At 55.9% G+C, this 24,666-nt stretch overlaps 9 protein-coding genes across 9 annotated transcripts; 3 read left to right on the forward strand and 6 right to left on the reverse strand.

Moving 5' to 3' along the window:
- The first annotated feature begins 35 nt into the window (after window positions 1-35).
- On the forward strand, window positions 36-4,063 carry BAUCODRAFT_29230 (uncharacterized protein). The gene is made up of 2 exons (XM_007673846.1): window positions 36-1,731; window positions 1,785-4,063. The coding sequence occupies exons 1-2, from the start codon at window positions 489-491 to the stop codon at window positions 4,037-4,039; spliced, it is 3,498 nt and encodes a 1,165-aa protein (XP_007672036.1). The 5' UTR covers window positions 36-488; the 3' UTR covers window positions 4,040-4,063.
- A 123-nt stretch (window positions 4,064-4,186) lies between these two features.
- Window positions 4,187-5,180, reverse strand: BAUCODRAFT_29232 (uncharacterized protein). The gene is made up of 3 exons (XM_007673847.1): window positions 5,126-5,180; window positions 4,897-5,039; window positions 4,187-4,768 (listed from the first exon to the last, which is right to left on the reverse strand). Exons 1-3 carry the CDS (start codon window positions 5,126-5,128, stop codon window positions 4,534-4,536), a joined length of 381 nt encoding a protein of 126 aa, XP_007672037.1. The 5' UTR covers window positions 5,129-5,180; the 3' UTR covers window positions 4,187-4,533.
- A 72-nt stretch (window positions 5,181-5,252) lies between these two features.
- Window positions 5,253-8,715, reverse strand: BAUCODRAFT_29233 (uncharacterized protein). The gene is made up of 2 exons (XM_007673848.1): window positions 8,038-8,715; window positions 5,253-7,982 (listed from the first exon to the last, which is right to left on the reverse strand). Exons 1-2 carry the CDS (start codon window positions 8,305-8,307, stop codon window positions 5,703-5,705), a joined length of 2,550 nt encoding a protein of 849 aa, XP_007672038.1. The 5' UTR covers window positions 8,308-8,715; the 3' UTR covers window positions 5,253-5,702.
- Window positions 8,716-9,093: 378 nt separating this feature from the next.
- Window positions 9,094-9,531, reverse strand: BAUCODRAFT_118585 (uncharacterized protein; the record flags this gene model as incomplete). The annotated part of the gene is made up of 1 exon (XM_007673849.1): window positions 9,094-9,531. One exon carries the CDS (start codon window positions 9,529-9,531, stop codon window positions 9,094-9,096), a length of 438 nt encoding a protein of 145 aa, XP_007672039.1.
- A 586-nt stretch (window positions 9,532-10,117) lies between these two features.
- BAUCODRAFT_187275 (uncharacterized protein) lies at window positions 10,118-12,900 on the forward strand. The gene is made up of 4 exons (XM_007673850.1): window positions 10,118-10,548; window positions 10,627-10,912; window positions 10,983-11,752; window positions 11,809-12,900. The coding sequence occupies exons 1-4, from the start codon at window positions 10,535-10,537 to the stop codon at window positions 12,809-12,811; spliced, it is 2,073 nt and encodes a 690-aa protein (XP_007672040.1). The 5' UTR covers window positions 10,118-10,534; the 3' UTR covers window positions 12,812-12,900.
- Window positions 12,901-12,989: 89 nt separating this feature from the next.
- Window positions 12,990-13,676, reverse strand: BAUCODRAFT_61585 (uncharacterized protein; the record flags this gene model as incomplete). Its single annotated transcript, XM_007673851.1, has 1 exon — window positions 12,990-13,676. One exon carries the CDS (start codon window positions 13,674-13,676, stop codon window positions 12,990-12,992), a length of 687 nt encoding a protein of 228 aa, XP_007672041.1.
- A 334-nt stretch (window positions 13,677-14,010) lies between these two features.
- Window positions 14,011-16,257, reverse strand: BAUCODRAFT_29236 (uncharacterized protein). The gene has a single exon (XM_007673852.1). The coding sequence runs from the start codon at window positions 15,891-15,893 to the stop codon at window positions 14,190-14,192; it is 1,704 nt and encodes a 567-aa protein (XP_007672042.1). The 5' UTR covers window positions 15,894-16,257; the 3' UTR covers window positions 14,011-14,189.
- A 151-nt stretch (window positions 16,258-16,408) lies between these two features.
- On the forward strand, window positions 16,409-20,937 carry BAUCODRAFT_29239 (uncharacterized protein). Its single transcript, XM_007673853.1, has 2 exons — window positions 16,409-16,611; window positions 16,682-20,937. The coding sequence occupies exons 1-2, from the start codon at window positions 16,581-16,583 to the stop codon at window positions 20,680-20,682; spliced, it is 4,032 nt and encodes a 1,343-aa protein (XP_007672043.1). The 5' UTR covers window positions 16,409-16,580; the 3' UTR covers window positions 20,683-20,937.
- Window positions 20,776-24,106, reverse strand: BAUCODRAFT_187048 (uncharacterized protein). Its single transcript, XM_007673854.1, has 5 exons — window positions 23,081-24,106; window positions 22,339-22,945; window positions 22,122-22,278; window positions 21,952-22,049; window positions 20,776-21,878 (listed from the first exon to the last, which is right to left on the reverse strand). Exons 1-5 carry the CDS (start codon window positions 23,942-23,944, stop codon window positions 20,971-20,973), a joined length of 2,634 nt encoding a protein of 877 aa, XP_007672044.1. The 5' UTR covers window positions 23,945-24,106; the 3' UTR covers window positions 20,776-20,970.
- Between the last annotated feature and the right edge of the window lie 560 nt (window positions 24,107-24,666).

Genomic DNA, 24,666 nt, shown 5'->3' on the forward strand with positions numbered 1-24,666 from the left:
TGCGCCGAGAAGTAGTATACACGGGTAGTCCCGCTGTGGCAGGGCAGGGCAGGGCAGGGCAAGTGAGGCCAAGTGAGGCAGTCTCCTGGCACGTGAGACTCCACCGAATACGACGAGTCAACCACAACGGCGCATAGACTGAGGGTCAACGGCACTCGGCCGAGTTCTGGAGTGGTGCAGCACCGCGTCAAGATCTCGAGCTTACGGCCCACGGATGATTGCGCCCTCTCTACACTACACGTCTTCGCATTGGCACAGCTTGGGGCCAATTGTTTGTCGCGACCACCCGCCTCCGCGTCGACCATCACCCATCAGCATCAAGAGTAGCTTGGCCTAGCATACACGGGACGTTCCCCTCAACCACCACACATATCAACACATATCAACACATATCAACACATACCAACACATACCAACACATATCAACACATATCATCACATTATCTGGCATTGCGCACGAGTCATCCCCCAAACACGCCGTCGGCAACATGTCGGCCGCAGCTCAGTCGCTCTTGCCTCGCACCTCCTCCCGCACTCAGCAGCAGCAGCCGCCTCGTGACCTTCCACACCGCACACACAGCACCGCCAACCGCTCCACCGCCCCTCCCTCATCCCCGCGCCGCTCCATGTCCACCTCCCAGACTCAAGCTCCGCCAACAACAACAACAACAACAACAACATCATCATCATCCCAGCACACCCGCGTCCCGTCCACAAACCTACACAATGTCGCGCAGAAAGACTTCGAGCAGAGCAACCTCGCCCGACCACCGTCGTCCTCGCGAAGAAGCGAGTCGCGCGACCGTCCCGTGACCGGCAGCAACCCGACACGAGCAGAGTCCATGCGCACAACATCCTCCTCCGCGCACGCAAGAACACACTCGCGTTACACCGACCAACCCACTCCCGCCGCCCCTCCGCCCACCGCCAATGGCGCACCTTCTACCGCGCCCGAGAGCAAATCGACAGCCACCAGCGGCAACGTGCGGAGACGGACCACCATCGATGCGCCGACCGGACACTGGGACTTGGGCAAGACCATCGGCGCGGGCAGTATGGGGAAAGTGAAGCTTGCGCGGAATAAAGAGACAGGCGAGCAAGTGGCCGTCAAGATCGTGCCCCGCCAAAGTACGGACACCGAGCACCACACGCCAGCCGAGCGCGAACGAGCAGATCGCTCCAAGGAGATCCGCACGGCGCGCGAGGCCGCCATTGTCACACTCGTGGACCACCCTTACATCTGCGGCATGCGCGATGTGCTGCGGACGAACTACCACTGGTACATGCTATTCGAGTACGTCAATGGCGGACAGATGCTCGACTATATCATCAGTCACGGCCGGCTAAAGGAGAAGCCGGCGCGCAAGTTCGGCCGGCAGATTGCGAGCGCGCTCGATTACTGCCACCGAAACAGTATCGTGCATCGCGACTTGAAGATCGAAAACATCCTCATCAGCAAAACGGGCGATATCAAGATCATTGACTTTGGCCTGTCGAACTTGTTCAGCCCGCGGAGTCACCTCAAAACGTTCTGTGGCTCGCTGTACTTTGCCGCCCCGGAGCTGCTGCAGGCTCGGCAGTATACGGGGCCGGAAGTGGATGTGTGGAGTTTCGGGATTGTGCTGTATGTGCTGGTGTGCGGTAAGGTGCCATTCGACGACCAGTCGATGCCGCAGTTGCATGCGAAGATTAAGCGCGGGAACGTGGAGTATCCGCCGTGGCTGACACCGGGTATGTCGACATACACTGTGTGATTCGCAATGTCTTGCTGATCTTCTGTTTAGAATGCCGCGGCCTCATAGCACGAATGCTCAACACGAACCCGCAGGAACGAGCGACATTACACGAGATCATGAACCATCCATGGATGACGAAAGGCTTTTCAGGACCTCCCGAAAACCATCTTCCGCTTCGAAAGCCGCTCTCGCTTCCCTTGGATCCCAGCGTAATCGACAAGATGACCGGCTTCGACTTTGGCGCCGCAGACGTGATTACAGCACATCTCACAAAAACCATCGAATCGGAAGACTATCAGCGCGCGGTCCGTCTGTACGAACGCCGCAACGCCCAACAAGTCCCCGAAACCGAGCGGCGGCGCGGCGTGTTCGACTTCTACAAACGCCGCAACTCCACCACCAGCCGTGACACGCTCAACACTCCCTCGACTGAAGCGATTCAACTCGGCAACGACCCCCTGAACGCCTTTCACCCGCTCATCTCAATCTACTACCTAGCGATGGAGAAACAGGAACGCGAAGCCCGCGAGAAGAACCCGGGCGCACTCGCTCTGCCGCAAAGCCCGGGCGAGAAACCCCTCCCCTTCCCCGAAGCGCCACAAGCCGCCTACACCAACGCGCAAGCGTACGAGATGCCCGGCGAGAAGCCCACGGGCGGTCGCAGTCGACCGCGTGCCCGCACCCACGGCGAAGACGAAGTCCAAGACGCGATGCAGAATCTCAACGCCACGAGCCCGGCCATCGTGGAGCCGCCCGCGCAGGAACCCCCGCCGCAGATGGCGCGGAAGGAGAGTGCCGTGGCTGGTCTGCTGAGGAGGGTGAGCACCCGGCGATCGAAGGATCCGGCTGAAAGGCCGGAGCGGAAGGAGAGGCCGAGTCATCCTCCGCCTAGTCTTGCCGTCTTCGCACCAAGTCCCACTGCGGCCGAAGGCACGCCGAGGAAGAGTTTCAGCGTGCGTCGCGCGAGGGAAAGGGATCCGACGCCGACGGGGTACAGGGGGGAGACGGCTACTTCCGCCCCGCAGGCGCAGGCGCAGGCGGAGAAGGACGGGAATAGGCTTGTTCCGCCGCCGTCTTCGGCGGGCGGAGACGGATCGAACAGTGGTGTGGAGAAGACGAAACGCTCCCACGGCTTGGGGAGGTCGATCAGCGTCAATTCGAGCGATGTCCGACGTCGGCTTATGCGACGAGGGGCTAGTGAGGGCTCGTCCATGCGGCCGGGTATCACATCGGCAGGGAGTCAGGACAGTCGACAACAGAGGCTTGTTGAACAAATGCACGCAGAGGGTGGGAGTGCCGGACGGGACGCGGCGTCAGATATCGAACCCTCCCCTTCCTCCTCACGACCGCAAGTGGCGGGCGGACTAATGGCCGGCCGCACCAAGAGCGTCGGGCACGCGCGCCGCGAACCCCTGCAAGCGCATCGCTCCGTGCGCCGGACGGGCAGGGACAGAGATATGATGCGGACGTCCGACGTGCCGGAGGAGACGGACCAGGAAATCCACATGCAGGAGCACGAGCAGGACGAGAACGACGCCGAGCTCGATGCCACGCAAGGCGGCGGCGGGAGTCCGAATGGCTCCTTCAAGCCGGTGTATCTGAAGGGCATCTTCAGCGTGACGACGACGAGCAGTAAACCCGTGCCCCTGATCCGCGCGGATATTATGCGCGTGTTAAGGCAGATGGGGGTGGAGTATACGGAGGTCAAGGGCGGGTTTCGGTGTAGGCATGCGCCAAGTATTGTCAAGACGGGACAGGGACAGGGTCAGGGACAGGGACAAGGACAGGGACAGGGACAGGTGATTGATGAGGCGATACCTATAGAGTCGAATACGCAATCAGCGGCGGGAGGGAGGAGGAAGATTTCGTTTACGGGGTTTAATCGCGATCGCGACGCGTTTCGCATTAACAACAACAACAACAACAACAACACCAACCAGAGTCAACAACCACCACCACCCACCTCTCGTAGCGGCGGCGGTGCTGGCAAGACGGGTAGAGATCTCAGCTACGACAACACGGAAGACGAAGTCTCCGAGGACGACTACAACAACACCAACACCAACATCGTCCGCTCCAACACCAACCCCAACAACAACTCGAGTTGGCGGCGGCAGGCGGGCGAGACGAGCACGCACGTGCAGAACGACATGGGCAGCGAGAGCCTGGAGTTGCGCTTCGAGATTTTCGTGGTCAAGGTGCCGTTGATCAATGTGCATGGGATTCAGTTCAAGAAGATTGATGGGGGCACGTGGCAGTATAAGGAGATGGCGCAGCGGATTGTGCAGGAGTTGAGGTTGTGATGATATTACGTGGTGTGGCGGGGGTGGAGGTGTGAGAGAGGGGGCGGCTTGCTTGGATATTCCGCATCGTCGCGGCCCCGGGCAGGTCCTGGCGTGGAGGTATTTAGCGTTGTTGTGGTGGTTGTGTTGGCATAACGTGGCGCGTTATGACGTGGCTTAGCGAGCGTGGCATGCATCTGTTTCTGCATCTGCACGCAGGCATTTGAAGGAATATATGGCTGAAGGACAGGCAGCAGCGGTAGTCCCTTAGCGCGGGATGAGACAGAAGCGACGTGCTAGCATAGTCTCAAGGGCCATGCATTCAGCGTTATCGTGTCGCTATAGCCAGCCTTTTGCGACAAGCTACAACTTACACAGATGGTTGTGCGTACCCTCTCATCATCAGAAGTCCCGCATGCAGCCTCCATCTCCGGGGAAAATTGCGCCGAGAAGAACTTCGCTAGAAAAGCATTTTCGCGGCCGGAAAACTCTTCACTTCAGTTCGTTCGTTTACTTTACTCCGCCTTGACCGCGTAATTTCGCGGCGGGAAATGCCTCTGCCGCTTCTTCTGCCGCGGCGTCACGCGACCCGCGTCCTCCTTGCTCAATGCTCGCCGCATGGCGCGCGTCTGCTTCGCGCGCAGGTCGAGGGGCAGGTACTTCTTCTTCGCGTAGAAGATGCGGAGTTGGTGGCGCTGGGTGGTGTTGATGACGGTCAGGATGCGGGCGATGTTTTTGCGGACGTCGTGGCTAGAAGGGAAAGAAGGTACGGGTTAGTTGACTGGAAGGATTGGGATTGGGATTGGGATGGGTGTGGTGTGGTGTGGTATGGTGTGGTGGGTGGTGGGGTGGTGGGAGGTGGAGGGAGGTGGAGGTACATTTTGTTCAGTTTCGATTGGGCACCGCCTGCGATCTTCTGTGTTCGTAGTTGCACGAGCTCCTGCTTTTGCTCGTCCAACTGCTTCTTCAGCTCGTCCTTGTTCTTGCCCCAGAGTTGTGCGGCCTTGAGTTTGGTGGATGACTGTGGGTTTGTCTCGTTAGCATGTCTGCGCTATGCCTGCTAGATACCCTTGGTTTGTAGAAGATGGGGTGTATCGCATGGCTTACCATATTGGCGGTGGTAGAGAGGGAATGAGGAGTCGGGAGAGGATGTTGTCGTTGTCTCGTGCCCTTCAACCAAGCGATGTCAACTTCCAGTGGGTGTGGATTTTGCGAAGTCTTGGCACGGGATGTCGGAGGTTGGTCACTGTCGCGGGTCTAGCCGTCGCTAGCGTAGGCTTACTTTGGGAGGGGATACAACCGAACTGGAGTCGAGAATGGTCATCATTATTGACACGAGTCGAACCAGCTTTTCTCGCTGGCACGCGCAGCTTGATGACCGCGTGCGCTGGGCTCAGGCTACCCAACAAATAAAGCCATATATTACAATAGTGGTATAGATCATGATCGTTATTCCCCCTTCATCCCGCATTAGATCCCACCCCCCGCTTCTCAGTATAATCGTTGCTCATCCGACTCTACAATGCATTAGATGCACGTCATCCGAAGGGCATCAGGTGACCATTGTTGATCTCACTCAAGAGGTTAAAGAAGAAGCGACGTGCCAAACCGCCGCGGTATCCGACGCCTGCACTGTGTGCCGCCGGACTGACCGCTTCTCACCATCGCGGCCATGGCACCAGCGCTACTCGCAGGGACTGCTCGAACCCGTGCTGGTGCTGGCAGTGTTATCGGCACCGGCAGCAGCTTTGGCACGACTTCTGGCCTTCTCCTCAAAACTGGTCGCGGTCTGATTCGAGAAGATGTAGTTCTTGTGCTGCTGCGCCGCCTCCACCAGTTTTCGTGGGATTGCGGCGCGCTTTAGCTCCGCTGGCGGGCTATACTCGTGTACGAAGAGCTCGCTGGGTTGCTGTTGCGGCTGCGATTGCTTTGGTACCTGTGCCGTAACTTGCACCACGGGCGCAGGGGCGACGGTTGGAAAGACTCCCACCATGTTCTCGAAAGAGTGTCCTTGAGGTGGTTGTGCAGCATGGTGCTGCGGCAGGAGCGGCGGTTGCTGATGAAGGTGCGCTTGAAGCTGGTGTGACTGCGCTGGGGAGGTATGTTGCATTACGTGGGTTGTCGGTACCATCGGGATATCGTTGGTTGCGTGACTGATTACAGGTATGTGTGGATAATGCACCGGCATTCCTGATGCCGTGGAATGTGGGACAGCCATACTTGGTTGGTTCATACTCATGCTAGGATTAGGCACAGCGAATGGTTGCTCGGCTGCGTTGGCGTTCATGAAATATTGCTCCTGCGGCGGCACAAATGCTTGCATTTGGGGGGTAGCCGACCGCATATGCTGTAATGGAGTCTGCTGAATGGCGAACCCGTTCGCTGGGAAATATTGTTGACTCGCAGGCGCAGACTGCGGAGGCGTGCTCTCAGACATTAGATCTCCGCCGATGCGATGCTGAAGAGAACCATGCTGGTGAAACATAGGTGTATGAGGCGGTGAAGACACGTTCTGCAGCGGCATTGATGCCGATGGCATATACGGAACACCATGCTCAAACTCGCTCTCGCTGATGCTCGGTTCGCGCTTCGTAGGTAGAGACACTTGCCATCCGGGGTGTGCTCGAGAGTGGTCAGCATGTGAGAACTCACCTGGCGAAAGCGGTGTTGGTGGAGCAAGACTGCCGGTGCTTTGTAAGGATGAGTGACGTATGGCCTTTGGAGAACTCATGGCGTCCGTGAATGTCCAGGCGAGAGGCGAGCGCTGGGCAGATCCTACCAAGGGCTTTTGGACACGGCCTTGCGCAACACCATTAAATGCGTTTGACGAGCGTATGCGGCGCAGGCCTGGCTGACCTGGCGTAAGACTGCTATGTGGTAGCTGACCAGGAGAGACAGGCTGAGGAAGCGCACTGTACGAAGCGCTTCGCATGGCATTGAGACCAAGAGGTGCCGGTCGAGCTCGCTGGCGCCGTGCAGCGATGTTCGCAGGCGGTGCAGGCGTCTTGAATGTCGAGTGTTGGGAAGGCTGAGGCGTGTGGAGGCCAACGTTGCTCATAGAGTGCGCAAGCATCGCTGTTGTCTGAGAGTCTCGTCGCGCATACGCGTCATCAGCAGGCCAAGCTAGTGGCTGTTCGTGAGCGTGGTAAGATGACGGAGAAGTCCTAGCCTTCTCCAGCTCCCCAAACTCCTGTTTCAGCTGGTTGAAGTCCACAGGCTTAGACTGTCCGGGCTGCCATGGTGGGACCGTCGTGGAAACGTGCTGCGAAGGGGTCATCTGGTGAAACGGATCCTCTGATTGGTTCCCGGATACAGACGAGCTTCTGCTGTCCGTCCAGTCAGAGCTCGCCAACGACGTGCTGCTGTTATTGCTTGGGCCGGCGGTCGAGTGAAACATTGACATTGATCGCTCGGAGAGAGAAAACGGTATGCTCGAGTCGTGGCTGGATATAGACATAGCCATGTCAGCGGTGGTGACAGGCGCATCTTGCTGCTTGACAGTTCCGTGATGCAGCTCCGGAAAGTACTGTGCCAGGTAGCCCTGGTTGTCAAACCCGTTCGGTAGGCCATTGAACCCGACTGAGCCATTGAGCAAAGTGCCACCGTTTGCCAATGCGTCGAAGGACTCTTGTGTTAACGTCCTCCTATTCAGATCTTGCGGGCTGTCGAACATCTCGTTTTGCGGATATTGCTGCATAGTCTGAGGCTGAGCATATTGGCGGCCTGTAGCGATATGGGGTGCTACTTCGTCGAAATCGTTGACGTACTGTCCAACATACGGCGTTCCGGTAATGCCGAGACCATCAGACATGGCAAAGTAGTCTGACGCTGGGAGTCCGGACGAAGTGTCTGAGTCGGATGAGAATGTCATTTGCCTCTGCTGTTGTGAGAGAAAGAGATTTTGCGCATCGGCTGCCTTCTTTTGGTCCTGCTTGGTCTTGGCTCTTCGGTTCTGGAACCAATTCTGCGACAGAACTCAGCTACTGCAAACTGTACCATCTCGATCCGACGGAACTCACATTGATCTTCTCCAATGACACACCTAGTTTCTCCGCAAAACCTCGCTTCGTGGTCGTGCTCGGCTTCGACTGCTGTTGATAATGCTTCTCCAGCACGTCATGTTGCTCCTTCGTCAATCGCGGTTTGATGTCACACGTCAATGGTATCTGCATTCCTTCGTGATAACCGTACGCTGCTGGTTGCAGCTCGCCGGCCGAGGACGTCCTGCCATGCGGCCGGCTCGGATCCGTATCGTCGGGAAGTCCTGCGTACCCACAGCGATCGTCCATCTGTCACATTCAGAGACGGGCAATGTCAATGATTCGATATTGAACTGGACCGTCTCGCCAGACAGTCCAACCTCGAGCGAGTGCCTAGCAGCCTTGCGCGGCAGATCCTGAGCCTGGTCGTCGGAAGGCTGAGGCTTGTCTCGGTCCAGCTGCACAAGATCTCAATTGTGCCCTCTAGCGAGTGACTTTGATATATTACACGTTAAACATGTCAGCGAGCGTGAAAGGGCAGAACAAGTCAGCGAGCGTGGACCGACGTATTGAGATGATCAACGCAGTCAGTAAGCAAGGCGAAGAGAGAGGAGTCGCCGGGTCGCATGTGGTGGAGAGACCTGCGACGGGAAAGCAGGCCTAGTATCCGCTGGGCTGCTTGGCGAAACGGGGCGCGGCGCGGCGCTCTTTCGCACGAAGGGTGCCGTGACGACAGTTGCAGCAGGCCGTGCTGAAATGTACGATGTCTCGGCGAGCAGAACTGCTTCGCTATTGGCTGGCTCAAGGTGCACCTTTCCGTCTCACATACCAAATTTAGAGTCACCACGCGAGCACTCGCGAGCTCAGGGCCCCTTCTCCTCACCCTTGGCGCTTCTTGCTTCGGTGCGCATTGACGTGGGTGGTTGGCACTGGTCGCAAACGCCGCAGAGTGCCTAGTAAGAACGATATAGCACTCACAGTTGGCTTGTTCCGCGACTTCCGTGCCGGCACGAAGAATAGGAGAGATGCAAGTACTTTCACGCACTCTGTGCGCCGCACCAATAATGACGAGAGCATGAGCTATTTCTGCCTGAGCTAGACCCGTTCCTCGACCGCCGCTGAGAGGGTGGGTTCCCTTGCTTCCGCAACGCCGTCTCGCTTCCGAGCTGTGGAGCGCCCAGCGCCTGCACCTTTCACTTGGGGTTGGGGGATCGGCAATCGATTGTACATCGTTTTGTCACCAGCCATCTCCATACATACATCTATCGCACACGTCCAATCACATGGCCGAAAAAGAGGTGTCGATATACCCACCCCATCATGTCCGGAGTATGATTGGGCACCGCAAAGGATCTCAGCCGAACTACATAAACCCTCAATGCGACTGCTGTCTGTTCGATGCGGGAAGATATTTGCAGCATGTACCAGCTGGCGTTCACTGAACCTTAGCATGATATGTGGCTGCTGGCCTACCACGCGTTGCGCCATACTCAAATCCCTATAACGTTCAGATCTTAGCGTGGCTTGCACCATGTCAGCCACTCGCTGAAGCCTTCGGAAACGGTGCAACAGTGCAACAGCCTCGACGCCACACGCAGAGCTTGACACACAGTGCTGCCACAGAAAAGGGTTGCCAACCCTGTGTGGCAGTATTTGGTACTGATATGCCGTGCTAACCGTAACCCGTCTTGGAGGGTCCATATGGCGTATCAAAGGGGCAGTCTGATGTTGACTCCTGATGATGAGGGATTCTCATTGAGGTATCGTATCTCTGCCACTCGAGCCCGCAAGTCGTAAGGAGAGATCTCAGACCGTTTGTGAGCCTAGTATCGAACGCCATAACCGAAGCCGTCCAGATAGCGCTTCGGACAACGGTTGTCGGCGCGTGCTATCTTGGCCCATGACATGTCCATACGCTACGGGACGGATCGATTGTGAACTGTTCCCGTGAACTTATTCGTCTTGAGCATAAATGAGTGTGCATATATTCCATGCACTGGATGGACGAGGCCGGTGATATACTTTTCGTCGCATCATGATAAGGCATAATGCGTTACTGCTCAAATTTCAAACCTTTCCATGGTGCGCATGAGAGCGTACGTCCTGGTGACGGAGTGATCGAGGAAACCGTAGGCGACAGTATTTTCAAGTCAGTCCGTAAAGCACAGTGCATCAGTACGCCCGCCTAAGGTGGCACTTTGTGATGGTTAACATTGCATGGCTGCATGCCTGACTGCCTTGTTGTATTGTTCGCTTGCTCGGAAGCCAACAAAGCAGTCGAAGCTCGCAGGCTAAGCAGCTTGGCCAAAGCGTGCTGCTGCCCCTCTGATTTCATTGGTCACTGAAGGTGTCGAGGTTTGAGTAAGCTGCCTCGTTCGAGGCCGCACACGTGTCGGTGATATAGGTGCTCTACTGAATCTCGGAGCTTGCAGTGAGACACTCACTGCTTATATCGCAGATGTAGGGTGGCTCGCGAGCTGCTGAAGTCCACCGGAATCGTCATCCGGAAAAGTAAGGCCTTCCCGCACTGGCCAAAATGCCGGCACAAGAGTAAGTAAGCCCACCCTGCCCTGCAGCCTTAAGCGGATCACATAGCAATCGCCACTATACATGTTGTTGACGGTGAAGGGATAGCTTCCATCGCTCACAGACTCTAGAGCAGAGTCAATATGAAGAAGATCTTTACAGTCATCAGCAGAGTGAGCACAGTCAGTCCACCGACGACGTAGTGGAGCATTTCGAGAAGATGGGGCTTCACGATGAGAAGAAGCCGCATGGCGGCTTCAAAGAAAAAGTGAAGGGCATGTTTAAAGAAGCTTTTCCCGAAGCGATCACCGACATCAAGATTATGGGTGGCATGGCCGCACTTGAAACACGCGTCAAGAAGGAGATGCACGACCCGAAGCTTTTCCCGGTAAGTCATTGTTGATGGCAACAAAGCAATCAATCGATCAGTTGCCAACACTCTGGCTCTTATGCTATAGGAAATCGAACATGTAGCTGCTGTTCGACGTGGCATCGAACTATGCCCGGAAGAGCAGCACTTTCTGGCTCAGCGAAAACTGCGTGCTCGTGATAACTTCGCCAAGTATCTCGGTGTCAGACGAGAGGATGTACATCCCGAAGACGTGCCTACTGTGTCCTTTGGCGGAAGCGGTGGTGGCTTCCGCGCCATGATCGGGTGCTTAGGCTATTGTAGGCAGATGCAACACGACGGTCTGTGGGACTGCTTGACGTACGTCGCTGGTGTTTCTGGCTCGTGTTGGTCTTTAGCTGCCTACTACACGTTCGGACAGGCCAGCTTCGATAAAGTGATCGATCACTGCAAAGTACGCTTTTCGCCGCTGCACCCTCTATCAGGCGAGGCGATCCGAACAATCCTCAGTGCTCCCGGCGGCGCTCGAGTGACACTTGGGCCGCTGATTCAGAAAAGCAAAAGTGGACTTCAAACCGTCGCGATGGATCTATATTCTGTATTCACCACCGGATGGATCTTCTTCCAAGATGACCCGGCAACCCACCCAGGTCGCGGACATCTTCCACACAAGGAGGTGGCAGGTCACCAAAAGTCGTGGTACCGATGGTCTACCGCACGAGAGTTCACCGATAATGGTGCCGAGCCGCTCCCAATCATGACTGCGATCCGTCATGAACGGCCCTGGAAGGATTGGAAAGATAAAGAACATCCGTTCGACGAAGCTGACCACAGTCAAGGCGATCATGCAGACGCCAAGGATGCATGGTTTCAGTGGTAGTACGTAGTATTCTTTCTATCTTATGTGTTACTTGCTGACAGGTCATGCCATGCAGCGAAATGACTCCGTATGAGGTCGGTTGCGATGAAATACAGGCTTGGGTTCCTACTTGGGGTTTCGGTAGGCCGTTCGAAGAGGGTAAATCAACGATGCAGTTACCGGAACAGTCGCTCGCTCTACTGCTCGGTCTCTGTACGAGCGCTCCGGCCGGTCCGCTTACGTCTTACATCACCACCATTAGTCGCAATCTCCCCACGAATTTTCTGGGCAATTCAGTACGAGAAATGGCATCAAAGGTCACCAAACTCTGGGGCAAGAAAGGCACGGAAGAGTTCCAGGAGCACCACCCGCTACATGCTTGCAATGAGCACAACTTTATGTTCCACTATACGCATGTCGAACCCGGCCAAGGTAGGCCGCCTGGTCTCGAGAACTCGCCGCGCATTCACCTCATCGACAGTGGCATGGACAACAACTGCCCAACGTACAATCTGTTGCATCCGGCTCGCCAGACCGACGTCATAATCAACATGGACGCCTCAAGTGATGTACAAAAGGATACATTCCAAGAGCGAGTGGACCAGATCGGCAGTCGCCGCGGACTGAAGTTTGTGAAACGACACGATGTTAAGCCTGGAGAAGATCCCAAAGACCCGAATCGCTTCAATGGCCTGTATGCGCAGATATACGACGGCAAGCCCTGCCCTAGACCGGAGACGGTGGTGGACTCTTATGGTAGAAACGTCTCGAATCCACCAGCGCCAATCTACGATCGCGAATGCACCATGATCTACATGCCGCTTCTGCCCAATGAAAAAGCTGTACCTGATTTCGACCCATCGACTGCGAAGTTCTCCGGCTCGTATAACCTCGTGTGGACGCCAGAGCAGGTGGAAACGTTGGTCAAGGTGTGCATTGCGAATTTTGAAGATGGCCAGGCTACAATCAAGGAGGCTCTACACGAAGCGTGGCAACGGAGAATAGCCGAGCGTGAGGCACGTGAGGCAGGCAAGAAGGCACCCGTACCCGCACCTGCACCTGCATATGCAACTACATGATAGTGATACCCAGTGTATAGATCCCAGGCTTGTTTAGCTCGTCTACCATTATGTATGATCTCTTCTAGATGGTCTAGTAAGCACTGCGCGCTAAAGCGGCATGCAATATGCGGTCCTGTATACGCTCCGAACACCCTCCGCTGTGCAAATGCAAGCGGACCTTCTCCTGCACCACATCTCAGGGGACGAGCGCATCTTTGATCTCGACAGTCACGACGCCTGACTTCGCGTCCCAGCGAGACATGGTAACGCTCCGCATGTCTTTGACGATCCAATCAGCGCCAGCATCCTGCAGCTTCGGGACTGCGTGAGTAGTTGCAAGGCCAACAACCTTGTAGCCTGCCGCCTTTCCAGCTCGAACACCCGCAGGAGCGTCCTCGAACACTACAATCTGGCTCGGATCGATCCTTTTGCCACCCTCACGACCGCTGCCATCGTCGAAGCCTAGCCGTTTGGCGCCCAACCTGTAGCATGCCGGGTCCGGCTTCCCGTTTGCTACATCCTCGGCTGTCACCAGATACTTGGGATGCGCCAGCTTCATCACATCCAGCCAACCTGTGACTAAAGGCTTAGTACCGCTTGTCACGATGGCCCACGGTGCGCCGGCCGACTCCAGCTTCTCCAGTATGCTGCGGCTGCCCGGAATCTCCACAGCGTCACGGCCGTACTTGAGTGGCACCTGACCTTCGGCATCGCAAACGAACTCCCAGTTGGCATGCTCTGGCGCCAAAAGGCCAAGAACATCTATCGATCTGCGTCCGTGCGAGGTTTCCAGAATCACCTCGCCGGGCTGACCGATCTGCTTGCCGAGTTCCATCCAGTATTTCACTATGGCGTCGGTGGAGTCGATGATCGTGCCGTCCATGTCGAATAGAAGCGCTGCGAAGCCATGTGTCTCTGGAGGTGCGGAAAAGTGGAGCTCTTCAACATGTGGCATGTTGGGCTAATATGTTAAGGGAGAGAGATTGCTGCCACTGTCCAACGTCACGATATGGGAGATTGTGGGAGGATGTGAAAGTTGAAGGAACTTGTCATGCACTTACATATACATTAATCGACGAGTGAATCTTTGGCGCATTCCGCTCTAGTTGATGGTTGGGACGAGAGCCGATTCGGCTTCGAAGCGGCAGTTCCGCAAATGGAAGTCCGCCGTGAGGGTCATGTGCGATCGTGTCATGCTCGCGGGCACTACGTTCGTGCTCCATCCGGTGAGTAAGCTCCAACCCTTACACCAGAAGAATTGTAATATTTATGCGCGCCGAATAGCAGGGTCTGCGCAGATCGATATAGGTTACAGGTGGTGGCAGCTTCATCGCGAGCCACCTCATCATACTGTACAAGGAGACACAGGGTATCATACCAACGCCCAACTCTTCCCTTACTCCTCCCCCGCCTCCTCCCTCGGCACCGTCTCTACCAAAAAAGATCCTCTCTCCACACCCTTGCCATCCCTCATTGCCACCTTATACCGCCCTCCCTCCCACAAATCCTTAATCGTCAACTCTCTTGTCCTACCCAGGGACTCAATGTCCCCGATCCTCTTCAGCGTCGCCTCCAGGTGGTCCTCAAAGCCTTCTTGCCCACAAATATCTCGCATAGCGTTCATCATCGGCACGCTGTCCGCTCGCACCATAGCATGAGAGTCAATGGTGAACACGTTGATGCTGTCGTAGGACTGGATAAAGTCCGCTCGAGTCATGACCTGCCTTGCCTCGTGCAGCGGAATTTGTGGCAAGATGTGGCCCTTGACGGGATCGTAGGTGCTGGACATACTCTTCTCTTTGTCCACCAGCGCTTTCGCCAGCACCATGGCGGCGGAAGCGTACTTTTGCTGATCCATGACATCGTCGTCCATTTCCGCTCCGAGGATCCAGCATTTGTTGAGCAACCACGTCTTCTCCGTCTGACAGATGTCCTGGCATGTCTTGAGCATGTCTGTACTTTTGGCGACGCGACCGAGGTACGAGAGCCGGCCGCCGACCATATCGTATACTTGCTCCAGTACCTTCGAGTCCGGGATCTCGGAGTAGTACTTTGCGCGGTAGGTTCTGAGGGCTTGCACGGCGCGCGGTTTAGACAGGTCGAGGATGGGGATGATGTTCATGCGGGTGGCGTACTGCTTCAGGCGCTCATAAACCCAGTAGTCGTCGCTGTTGAAAATTACGGTGGCCAGGTTCCCCGCTGCCCAGGCTTCGGCACGTTGTTGTAAGAGCTCCAGGAGGTCGCGGCCGGGCTCGTCATCGCGGAGGAGATGGGTGGAACCGATTATTATGATTAAGGGGCGGCCGACTCGATTACGGCGCTGGAGCATAATCTTCTCGAGTTTGTTGAAGGCGCGCTCGACGTCAAGGATGGCGTTGGCGTCTCGGGGGCCGCGGATGGAGAACAGCGCGCCGATGTTGTCTTCATGGAACTCAAAGTCGAGTGCTTTACCAAGCCGGATACGGAAGATCTCCGGGTCGGCATGGGCTTCAAGCATCGCGCAGCCTTCGCCGTCAATCTTGGCCATGGCGTCGATCAGCATGCTGGACTTTCCTGTGCCCTTCTCGCCAACGAGAAGGTGGTACTGGCCTTTGACTCGACCGGCGACGATGGCGTCAATCATTTCTTGTTCTTCACGCAAGACCCAGTGATCTGTTTCCGTAAGATCTTTGCCATGCTTTGCAACGGCCGCTAGATCCAGGACAGGGTCGCCAGGCTCGAAGGCATGCTCGATCTTGCTCAGGACGAGCCGTTTGTAGTAGATCGTGTAACCGTAGCCCACTGCGCCGAGGATAGCGACGGAGGCAAAGGTCGTTGCGGCCGCCTCGAACATTTTGAATAGCGTGGGGCCCCACCTAAAGGGCTCATCGCGATCATCTCTCCGCCTGCGTGAGCCTTCTGGTTCTTCAGGCGGCGCTGGAAGCTGGTCGTTTGGCGTGACTGGGAGATTGTAATTGAAACGCTTGTGAGCCGGAGGGATTGTTGTTGTCGTAGGTATGATGCTGGTACGTGGCAAAGAATGAAGTTGATTAAGTGGAACGGATAGAAAGCGTCGCCATGTAATAGTTTGAAACGAAGTGAACGAGCGTACTAGGGACATGATTGTCCACTGGTGGTCGGAGCTTAGCTGTGGACAGACATTACCGCGCAACTAGATGCGAGGCGCTGCCGAAGTTGTCAAGGAACAAGAGAGGACGTATACTATTCCTATTCCTACACGTAGCGTTGGAAGCATGATGGGAGAGGGCACGCGACAGCTGGAAAGAGCAGGCGAAGGGCCGAGGAGCTAGGGGGAGGTGTTGTCGGGAGTCCGCAGAATTGCGGATCGGTCCATATCCTGATCGACGTACAGGGGGCGAGCGAGCAAAGTGTGAAGGATGAAGCATTAAGCATGAAGCAATATTGCTGCGCTCCCATGGCCATGTTCGAGCTACATGGGTGGACAGAAGTGCTGGACGTCTGCACGGTAGAGTGATGCTGCGAAAGGGAGCGATGAGCGGACCTTGGGCGGAGGAGAATGGAAGTGTCATAATGTGTATGATGGTGGACAGGGGGAAAGACGAGCCGGATCGGCGGAAGCCGGGAGCTTTGATCTCGAAAAAGTGTATGGGATATTGCTCCAAGTCATTTTGTTCCGTCTCGATGCAAGACCATCTGTACAGCGTTTCGCCCGTCTTGTAGGATATTCTTCCGTTCTCTCTTCGTGCTTAATCATTGCCCAGTGCAACTCGCGGACCCAGAAGTTGCTGTCATCTGGTGTGAGACTTGACCTTCCCATCCCCCGAGCATGGCCGAGAGTGGTAATGGTGACCTGAAGGGTGAGTTGGAATAACCACGAAAGCTCGATGCGGCAATTTGCGGAGACGTCGTGTCTGATCAGTAAGGTAGACTCCAATGGAACCGAGCATCCGCAGGACACATTACCCAATGGCCACTCAGATGAGCACGCGACCTCTGGAGCCAACGGCACCAACACCAACGGTACTACCACAGAGGGTAACAACGAGGACGGTGAGCCCGGAAGTGCAAACCAGCCGGCGGACAATGTCTTCAGGCTTACCGTCCAGCTACCGCATCACCCACAAACCGTCGAGATCATGGTCTCGAGCCAAGAGCAGATGCAGGACATACGCCAGTCAATCGTAGACCAACCGCACACCTTCCAGTACTCTTGCTTCCATCTGGAGCATCGGGGCAAGCGAATCAACGATTTCGTCGAGCTGTCCGAAGTGGAAGATATAGCGCAGGAGCCCACGGTAAAGCTGGTGGAAGACCCGTACACCGAGGCGCAGGCACGCATGCATGTGGTGCGAGTAAGGGAGCTCATAGGTGCTGCTGGCGATCGCGTCGACTTCATCAGCGCCATAGACGCGGGCACGAGCCTTTGCGATAGCGTCGAGCTACCTGCGAGCAAGAACGGCAAAGAAGACAGCAGTCCCATAGCAAGCTACGACCTGCATGCGCCTGGTCCCATTTCGACGCTCTTACCAAAACATACCGATGCTAACCAACCGAAGACGGTCAAGAACTTGTCGCTATCGGCGTGGAACCCTCCACCCTACCATCTCCGCATGCGAGGACACCTGCTCTACTTGCAAGTGACGACGCTTGAGGGCGAGCAATACTACATTACATCCCACGTCACCGGTTTCTTCGTCAATCGTTCTACGAACGCAAAGTTCGATCCTGCACGGCGGAGCGCTCCTAAGGATTTCCATGCCCATTCGCTTATTTCACTTCTGGCGCAGCTGTCACCAGAGTTCAACCCTTCGTTTCAACGATTACAAGAATATAATGGCAAGAAGGATCCATTAGCATCGTATGCCCTCTCCAATTGCATACCCGCTGCACCATGGCTCGTATCTGCAACGTCGACCCAGCAACATCAGCCCGATCTGACACGGACGCAAGAGCCGTATCTCTTGGCGGGCGCGGACAATGCAGAGACACTGCGCGATTGGAACGAGGAGTTTCAGTCTACGCGGGAGCTACCCAAAGAGACTGTGCAAGAGCGTGTGTTCCGAGAACGGCTCACAAGCAAACTCTTTGCCGAGTACAACGAAGCTGCAGTGCGTGGCGCCGTGCTGGTGGGTCGAGGCGAGGTACAGCCGTTGAACCCAACTGAGGCGAGGGATGCGCAGATCTTCGTGTACAACAATGTCTTCTACTCATTCGGCGCGGATGGAGTCGGCACGTTCGCCGGCAGCGGTGGCGACGAAGCGGCGCGGGTCGCGACAGGGAAGGATGTACAGGGTGTCAAGGCGGTGAATCAACTGGATATCAACGGTCTCTTTACGGCGGGGACAGTGGTGGTCGACTATTTGGGCAAGCGCATTGTGGGCCAGAGCATTGTGCCTGGCATCTTCAAGCAGCGGGATCCGGGCGAACACCAGATCGATTACGGCGGCGTGGAGGGCAAGGATGTGATTGCGAGTCATGAAGCCTTCGTGCAGCCCTTTTCGGATCTAAGCAAAGCTCTACGGGTGAAGAGGCACGCCGTATGGGACAAGGAGCTCAAGCGGCATGAGCTGGAAGGTAGTGTGGAGACGAAGGGATTGTTAGGGACAGATGGGCGCAAGTACGTCCTTGACCTGTACCGAACGACGCCGCTAGATGTGACGTGGCTGGAGCAACATTGTACGGATCGTGTCAGCGAGGAGCAACGGTATCCGCATCGCATGGCTGTGCTTAGGCCGGAGTTGGTGGAGTCGTGGAGGGTGGTCAAATTGAGGGAGTACATCTCGAAAGAGTTGGAAAGGAAGAGGGCGGAGAAGACGGAGGGTTCGGCGGTGAAGCTGACGAACGGGGAGGAGGAGCATTCAGATGCTAACGGCGGACTCACGAACGGGACCGCTGAGGAGCATGAGGAGGGTGAGAGCAAAGATGGCACCGCGAAGGTCGAGGCACCGAAGCAGCAAGAAACGGTCGATGTGTCCGGCTTCTCCTTCACGCTCAACCCGGACGTTTTCAGTGGACAGCAACCGCAGTCAGAAGAGGAGAAGGCGGAGATGGAACAGGATGAGGCTGAAGTCCGCGCGGTATGCAAGCACCTTATCGAAGACGTGATCCCACGCTTAGTGCACGACATGCAAGAAGGCGAGATCGGCTTTCCCATGGACGGGCAGAACCTCGTACGGGATATGCACAAGCGCGGCGTCAATGTGAGATATCTCGGCGCTCTCGCGAGGTTGTGTGAGGAGAAGGGTGGAAGTAAAGATAAACGGCTGGAAGCGCTCAGGGCGTTGGCACAACAAGAAATGGTTGCGCGAGCGTTCAAGCACACGTTCAACCGGTTGTCGAAGCCGCTGCCGCCGGCGTTTGCGCAAAGTTGTATTGCACATTTGTTGAATTGCTTGTTGGGGTCGGAAACGAACGAGAAGCCGCAAGCGGAGGTTGATGAGGAGGTCAAGAGTATGTATCCGGATGTTGAGTTTGCGTTCGAGGGAGTGACACCAGAGAGCTTGGCGATGGAGGTTAGAAAGCAGGTTGAAACAAGGTATCGCTACGCGATCGGTGAGGAGGAGGCTCTGGTGAAGTCTGGGAAAGAATTGCAGATGCTGAGGGAGGTGTGCCTGAAGATGGGGTGGCAAGTCGAGGCGAAAGAGTACCAGTTCGGCAAGGCGGCGGTTGCCACGCAGCCACAAACCTTACAGCAGAAGTCATCGATGGACTCATTGGAGGTACCGCAAACGAATGGCGTACACTCTGAGAGTGGTAGTGTTGGCGGCAAGAAGAAGCGGAAGAAGCAGGCCGATCAGTCACCTAACCGGGCAGTACTTGCCGCATCACCGACATCACCGTCGCAAACGTTTCATCCGGAGAACATCTTCAACATCGTGCCGATCGTGAAGGAAGCATCACCACGCAGCGTACTGGCAGAAGAAGCACTCGACGCGGGCCGCATGAGTATTCAGCAAAATCAGAAAGATCTTGGGCAGGAACTTCTACTGGAGAGCCTGAGCTTGCATGAGCAGATCTACGGCATTCTCCATCCGGAGGTGGCGCGGGTGTACTACGCTCTGTCCACTCTGTATTACGGGTTGGAGGAGAAGAACGCGGCTGTCGAGTTGGCGAAGAAGGCTGTTATCGTGTCTGAGCGCACGCTGGGAATCGACAACGCGGAGACGATTCTGGCGTACTTGAACTGGAGTCTCATGGAGCACGCAACGGGCCACACACGGAATGCGCTCGCGCTTGTGAGGCATGCGCTAGATCTGTGGAAGATCGTTTACGGGCCACGACATCCTGATTCGATAACCACAATCAACAATGCCGCAGTCATGCTGCAGACGCTGAAGCAGTTCCACGAGTCACGGGTCTGGTTCGAGGCGAGCCTTGAGATCTGTGAGGAAGTTGCTGGTCGTGAGTCAGTCAATACGGCTACACTGCTTTTCCAGTACGCGCAAAGCTTAGCGCTGGACCATGACAGCCGAGGCGCGATGAGGGAGATGAAGAGCAGCTATGAGATCTTTGAGCGCCTGCTTGGGGCTGAGAACCAGAACACGAAGGAGGCGAAGGCGTGGTGGGAGACTCTTACTTCTTCTGCCGTCAACCAAGCCAAGGCTGCGCAGCAAGCTTCCACAATGCTGGGAGGCGCTAACAGGCGCATGTTCATGCGGAACGGTACGAGAACGTCTCGCCTTGGTCTCGGGCAACGTCCACAACCGCCTGCTGCTGCCACTCAGCAGAACGGCGCAATGTCGTCCGAGTCTGCCGCTGCTGCGCTGGAGACTGGGTTCGGACGGGCGGCGGGTGTGCTGGATCAGAGGAGTCTGGATGAGTTGGTGAAGTATGTGAATGGGGAGAAGGCTGGGCAGCAGAAGTCGACGCCGAAGAAGAAGGCTGCCTCTAACCCGAAGAGGATGCCTGGGCAGACCCGGGCGGCGTAGTCACGGTGTTCAGGCTTGGCGGATGCAGATGCTTGCCTCAGGGCGTCTTGTTCGGTGAAAAAGCACGGTTGCCTCGGCGCGATGGGTAAGTGCATAGCGTGGTTTCGCATTTTTGGCGTGTATTGTGTGAATGTATATGTGCAAGTGTACAATAAGGCTCACCGCTCACGGAGGAAACATGGAGGGAAGGGGCTTTCACTGTTGTATACAACTGTATTATATGACCGTTCCGTCCTTGAGCTGTATCGTTCCGTCCTCATGCTGTATCAACACCGGGCGGCCCGCTTTCTACTCACGTTTTGCATTGTCAACCTCCGAGCGAGAAAAATTGTAAGAGTCGTTCCGCTCGCCAGGGCGGGGTCCAGGTGCATCTCGTGGATCGGCGTGGCTTTCCCATGGTTGCTCCCCTCGACCTCGACGGAACCCGGACACTCGCTCATCGTAGCCAGAGGAGCCGGGCTGGCCCGATGGAGGCAGGCGGCGGTCGTTTTGTTGGAGTCCATCGCTGCGACCGTAGTGGTCGTAGGCGGGACTCGCAGTCCTGAAAGGTGCACCTCCCCTGGCGGCATATCGAGGGTCATCGCCGCTGTGCCGCCATTCCGGCAATCTTGCATCTCTGTCCCATGCCTCCATCGGCTCCTTCTCGTTTAGCGTCCGCGGCCGTCGTAACCCGAGCTTCTGGTGGAACGGTAGCTCAACATACTCCTCGTCCGCATGCGGCTTGGAATACATATTATTGCGCCTCCGGAAGGCGTCGCCAAAGCCTTCAGCAGCCTCCGAACGAGACGACTTTCCTCCGAGATCAAAAGGATCCGCTCTGACGTCGCGTTCGTACGCCAAGTCCGCTTCGTAGAATTTGTGCGTCTTCTTCAAGTAGTCCTCGAAGTACTCGGATACTTCTGCGACCTTGTCGAAGTGCTCAAGGGTGAGGTTTAGCATGGCCTCTCCATCGGGCTTGCCTGTAAATTCTTCGTTTCTCTCGAACTCCGCCAGAGCTATGGCGGTCTGGAAAGCGTTGCGTATCTGTCGGCCGTTCCACGGAACCCGTTTCCGTTTTATGTAATAGTCCCACAGCGACACGCCGAAAGCAATGATGTCTGCTCCTTGGTTCTCCAGCTGCAATTCCTTATGCCGCTGCCAGCGACCAAGGTTCGTCTTCCAGATGGCCTCGGTCTGTACTTTGTCCAGAACTGGGTCTGACATCAATGGGCAAGGATGTCAGCAGTGTCTCAAACAAGCTCGAGGGTTCGGTGACATCAGCCAGCTTACAGTACAGAGCAAGATGAATTCTGGAGCGCAGGGCTTCGTCCAAAGTCCCAATTCGGTTAGTGGTCACGAAAAGTATGCCGGTATAGTACTCTAGGGTTCTGATACCGATCACCCAAGAAGTCAGCAGGGTCTCTGACGGTTCGGCTTCGATGACACATCATTTCACTGACCTTAAGAACACTGACACAAGGGCGTTGCGTTTGAGATCTCCTCTTTCACGCTGCGAAAGGAATACATCCGCCTCATCAAGTAGCACTATGCAGTTCCACGCTTGTGCGAGCTGGAACATGCGCGTTAATGAGCTCTCGACTTTTTCAGGAGCCAGTCCTGCCAAGCGCCTTCGTCAGTACACCCTTGTGAAATCCATCCGAACAGTCGATAACGTACCCAAGCCCCCGCACGTGATGGGTAGTAGCGCCTTCCCGTACTTGTCTGCGATAGCCTCTGCAGTTGACGTCTTCCCGACACCGGGTGGGCCATGTAGGAGCAGGATCAGGCCGCGACCCTTGCCCTCGACGAAGTCAAATGCCCGGCCCATGTCAGCCCTTTGCGCGAACAACTTCTGCATGCTGAAATGCCGCTCAACGAGTGCTTCCACTAACCGCTTGTAGCTGAACTTCTCATCTTCTTTAGGCAACTTCAGGTCATCCCAACCCTGCCGATCGGGCCTGACCTGCCTCCACGAGCCCTGACCCAAGTCTAGGTACACCCAAGATCTTGATCGTAAAACGTAGCCCACTACAATCTCCGGAAGTAACAGCAGGTCGTCCTCGCATTGTTCGCTAAACTCGGCCAACGAAAGCTTCGCTGGGCTCTGAAGCCAGCTATCACGGCTTTTGTAGAGCTCGTGTTGCCGCTTATCAGGCTCGTCGGAGGCGAACAGTGCTAGGGAGCTCTTAGAGTAGGTCCTTGGCGTCTGGTCAAGGTCGTCAATCGTGTCATCGTGTTCTGCCAAAGCATCCATGGTGAAGTTCGGTTCCCATTCCTCGTTCGTCTGCTCGAGGTTAGCTGTTTGTACAGCGCGTGAGAGAATGCACAAATTCACGCAATAGTAGACAAGCTGGAGCTTACAGACACGCTGATGCGCATCTGGGCGGAATTGGCCGGTCAGGGGTATGGAAAGACTCACTTGAAAGCATCTTTCGAAATCAATGACGACCTGAGAGGCCACATCTTCCGGATCAGCAGGCCTGATTGGAATGTAGCTTCTACCCCTTCGATCGTCGTAACGGTCATAGCCGCCGTGAGAGGAAGCCTTGCCTCCGCGCTCAGGCTTCGACAAGCCTTCATAGTAGAAAATCTTATTTTTGCAGGCGTTGAGAAACATCTTGCCGCTGTCCATAGCACGGCACTGGCTGATCGCAGCATCCACCACGAGCCGGAATGGGAGAGCCTTCAGCTTCTCCACAGCCTGGAACCCAGACCACGCCTTTGCGGCCCATGTAAAGTGAACTGGACCGACATCGCGGCCGTCGTAGTCAAGGAAGTAGCAGTCCAGTTCCAGGTCGGACCACTCCACCGGATTTGCCGTGCCTGCAGTACTTCCTTCGTCGCCTTCTCCTAGCTTACTTATCCCTCCATCGTAGCCATCACTGAGCAACTGTCTTAGCTTCGGCCTGCCGTTAGTGACTTTGAATACACGGTACACTTTTTGAGGCTGCCGCGGAATGTAAATCACATCGCCTGGTTGAAAGAGCAGACCCAGATCGATGAAAGCAACCTCGCATACTTTAGGGCTGCGAAGGTACTGCCACCGCGGTTGGATCCAGCTGCTATAGAAGCCCATTAGACACCGCAGATCTTGCATTGCCTTGCAGCTTCCAGGGTTTAGGTCTTCGGCAGTCAGCTCTGGGACGCTCTCGATTGATACCCCCTCGCCCTGCGCGGATGGCTCTGTAGCTTCACCGGTCGTTGCATGCTCACGCTCGAGCGTAGACAGAAGGTCTAACAGATCTTTCTCATGGTATATGAGTTGTTTGAACGGGGCCAGCATAACATGTGGTCGACTAAAGGGAGACGGTGGGGAGCCGAGGACCTCCTGCAGTAATTTCACGAGAGTCGGTGAATTGATCTGGACAAATCGGACGGCCTCTGTCCGTCGCCTGACATCAAAACCTGGCGCAGAGTTAGGTCGACGAACACGACATCAGGAATAATGTATATACTAAGCTTGTCCGACCAGCCTTCAGCCACGACAGCGTCAACTGCATAGTGTGGTTGCTTGTGAGAAAACTTCCGGCGCGTGAAGTCGTCCAAGGTAAGGTAGTCGACGGTCGAAATTGACCTCTTGAACTTGAGAGCAGTTCTCTGCTCGGTCTCTCTGTCTTCCCGGCGAGCCCCGAAATCACTATAGGTGCGCCTGCCTTGCGCCCGTCTGTACGGTCCGGGGTGGCCGTACGCATAATCATCGCTTGCGCGACTTGACGACCTTGACCTTGGCTCGGGTCTGTCATCGTCGTTACCCGCGGATTTCAGGAAGTCTTCAAGGTGTGCCAGTCGCTCTTCCAATGTCGTATCTGCCGTTGACCCAATGGCTGCGCTCCCATCGTATTGGGTCACAGCGTTGACTTTATTCTCTGCACGAAGAGCCATCATTAGAAGCGTCTCTGGCTGTTGAAAACGAGTCCTATAAAGCTTTATCGAACTTCTCATGCATCGCCAAAAGTCGTTGAGATCATATGAGAGGGCACGGCCTCGCAGTAACAACGCTGCAGT

The sequence above is a fragment of the Baudoinia panamericana genome (assembly GCF_000338955.1).
Source record: "Baudoinia panamericana UAMH 10762 unplaced genomic scaffold BAUCOscaffold_1, whole genome shotgun sequence".
NCBI lineage: Eukaryota > Fungi > Ascomycota > Dothideomycetes > Mycosphaerellales > Teratosphaeriaceae > Baudoinia > Baudoinia panamericana.

What these genes read in the sequence shown, in the direction of transcription:
- BAUCODRAFT_29232 (XM_007673847.1), bottom strand. An exon ending in CAATCGAAACTGAACAAAAT is followed by an intron (nt 4,769 to 4,896) that starts GTACCTCCACCT and finishes TTTCCCTTCTAG; the next exon opens with CCACGACGTCCGCAAAAACA.
- BAUCODRAFT_29239 (XM_007673853.1), top strand. Translation starts at nt 16,581, where the DNA reads ATGGCCGAGAGTGGTAATGGTGACCTGAAGG. An exon ending in TGGTAATGGTGACCTGAAGG is followed by an intron (nt 16,612 to 16,681) that starts GTGAGTTGGAAT and finishes TCAGTAAGGTAG; the next exon opens with ACTCCAATGGAACCGAGCAT.
- BAUCODRAFT_187275 (XM_007673850.1), top strand. An exon ending in ACGACCCGAAGCTTTTCCCG is followed by an intron (nt 10,913 to 10,982) that starts GTAAGTCATTGT and finishes CTTATGCTATAG; the next exon opens with GAAATCGAACATGTAGCTGC. An exon ending in GATGCATGGTTTCAGTGGTA is followed by an intron (nt 11,753 to 11,808) that starts GTACGTAGTATT and finishes CATGCCATGCAG; the next exon opens with CGAAATGACTCCGTATGAGG.
- BAUCODRAFT_29230 (XM_007673846.1), top strand. Translation starts at nt 489, where the DNA reads ATGTCGGCCGCAGCTCAGTCGCTCTTGCCTCGCACCTCCTCCCGCACT. An exon ending in TCCGCCGTGGCTGACACCGG is followed by an intron (nt 1,732 to 1,784) that starts GTATGTCGACAT and finishes TCTTCTGTTTAG; the next exon opens with AATGCCGCGGCCTCATAGCA.
- BAUCODRAFT_29233 (XM_007673848.1), bottom strand. Translation starts at nt 8,307, where the DNA reads ATGGACGATCGCTGTGGGTACGCAGGACTTCCCGACGATACGGATCCG. An exon ending in TGTCATTGGAGAAGATCAAT is followed by an intron (nt 7,983 to 8,037) that starts GTGAGTTCCGTC and finishes GTTCTGTCGCAG; the next exon opens with AATTGGTTCCAGAACCGAAG.
- BAUCODRAFT_187048 (XM_007673854.1), bottom strand. Translation starts at nt 23,944, where the DNA reads ATGCTGGCCCCGTTCAAACAACTCATATACCATGAGAAAGATCTGTTA. An exon ending in CATCACGTGCGGGGGCTTGG is followed by an intron (nt 22,279 to 22,338) that starts GTACGTTATCGA and finishes GGCGCTTGGCAG; the next exon opens with GACTGGCTCCTGAAAAAGTC. An exon ending in CTTGTGTCAGTGTTCTTAAG is followed by an intron (nt 22,050 to 22,121) that starts GTCAGTGAAATG and finishes GATCGGTATCAG; the next exon opens with AACCCTAGAGTACTATACCG.
- BAUCODRAFT_29236 (XM_007673852.1), bottom strand. Translation starts at nt 15,893, where the DNA reads ATGTCCCTAGTACGCTCGTTCACTTCGTTTCAAACTATTACATGGCGA.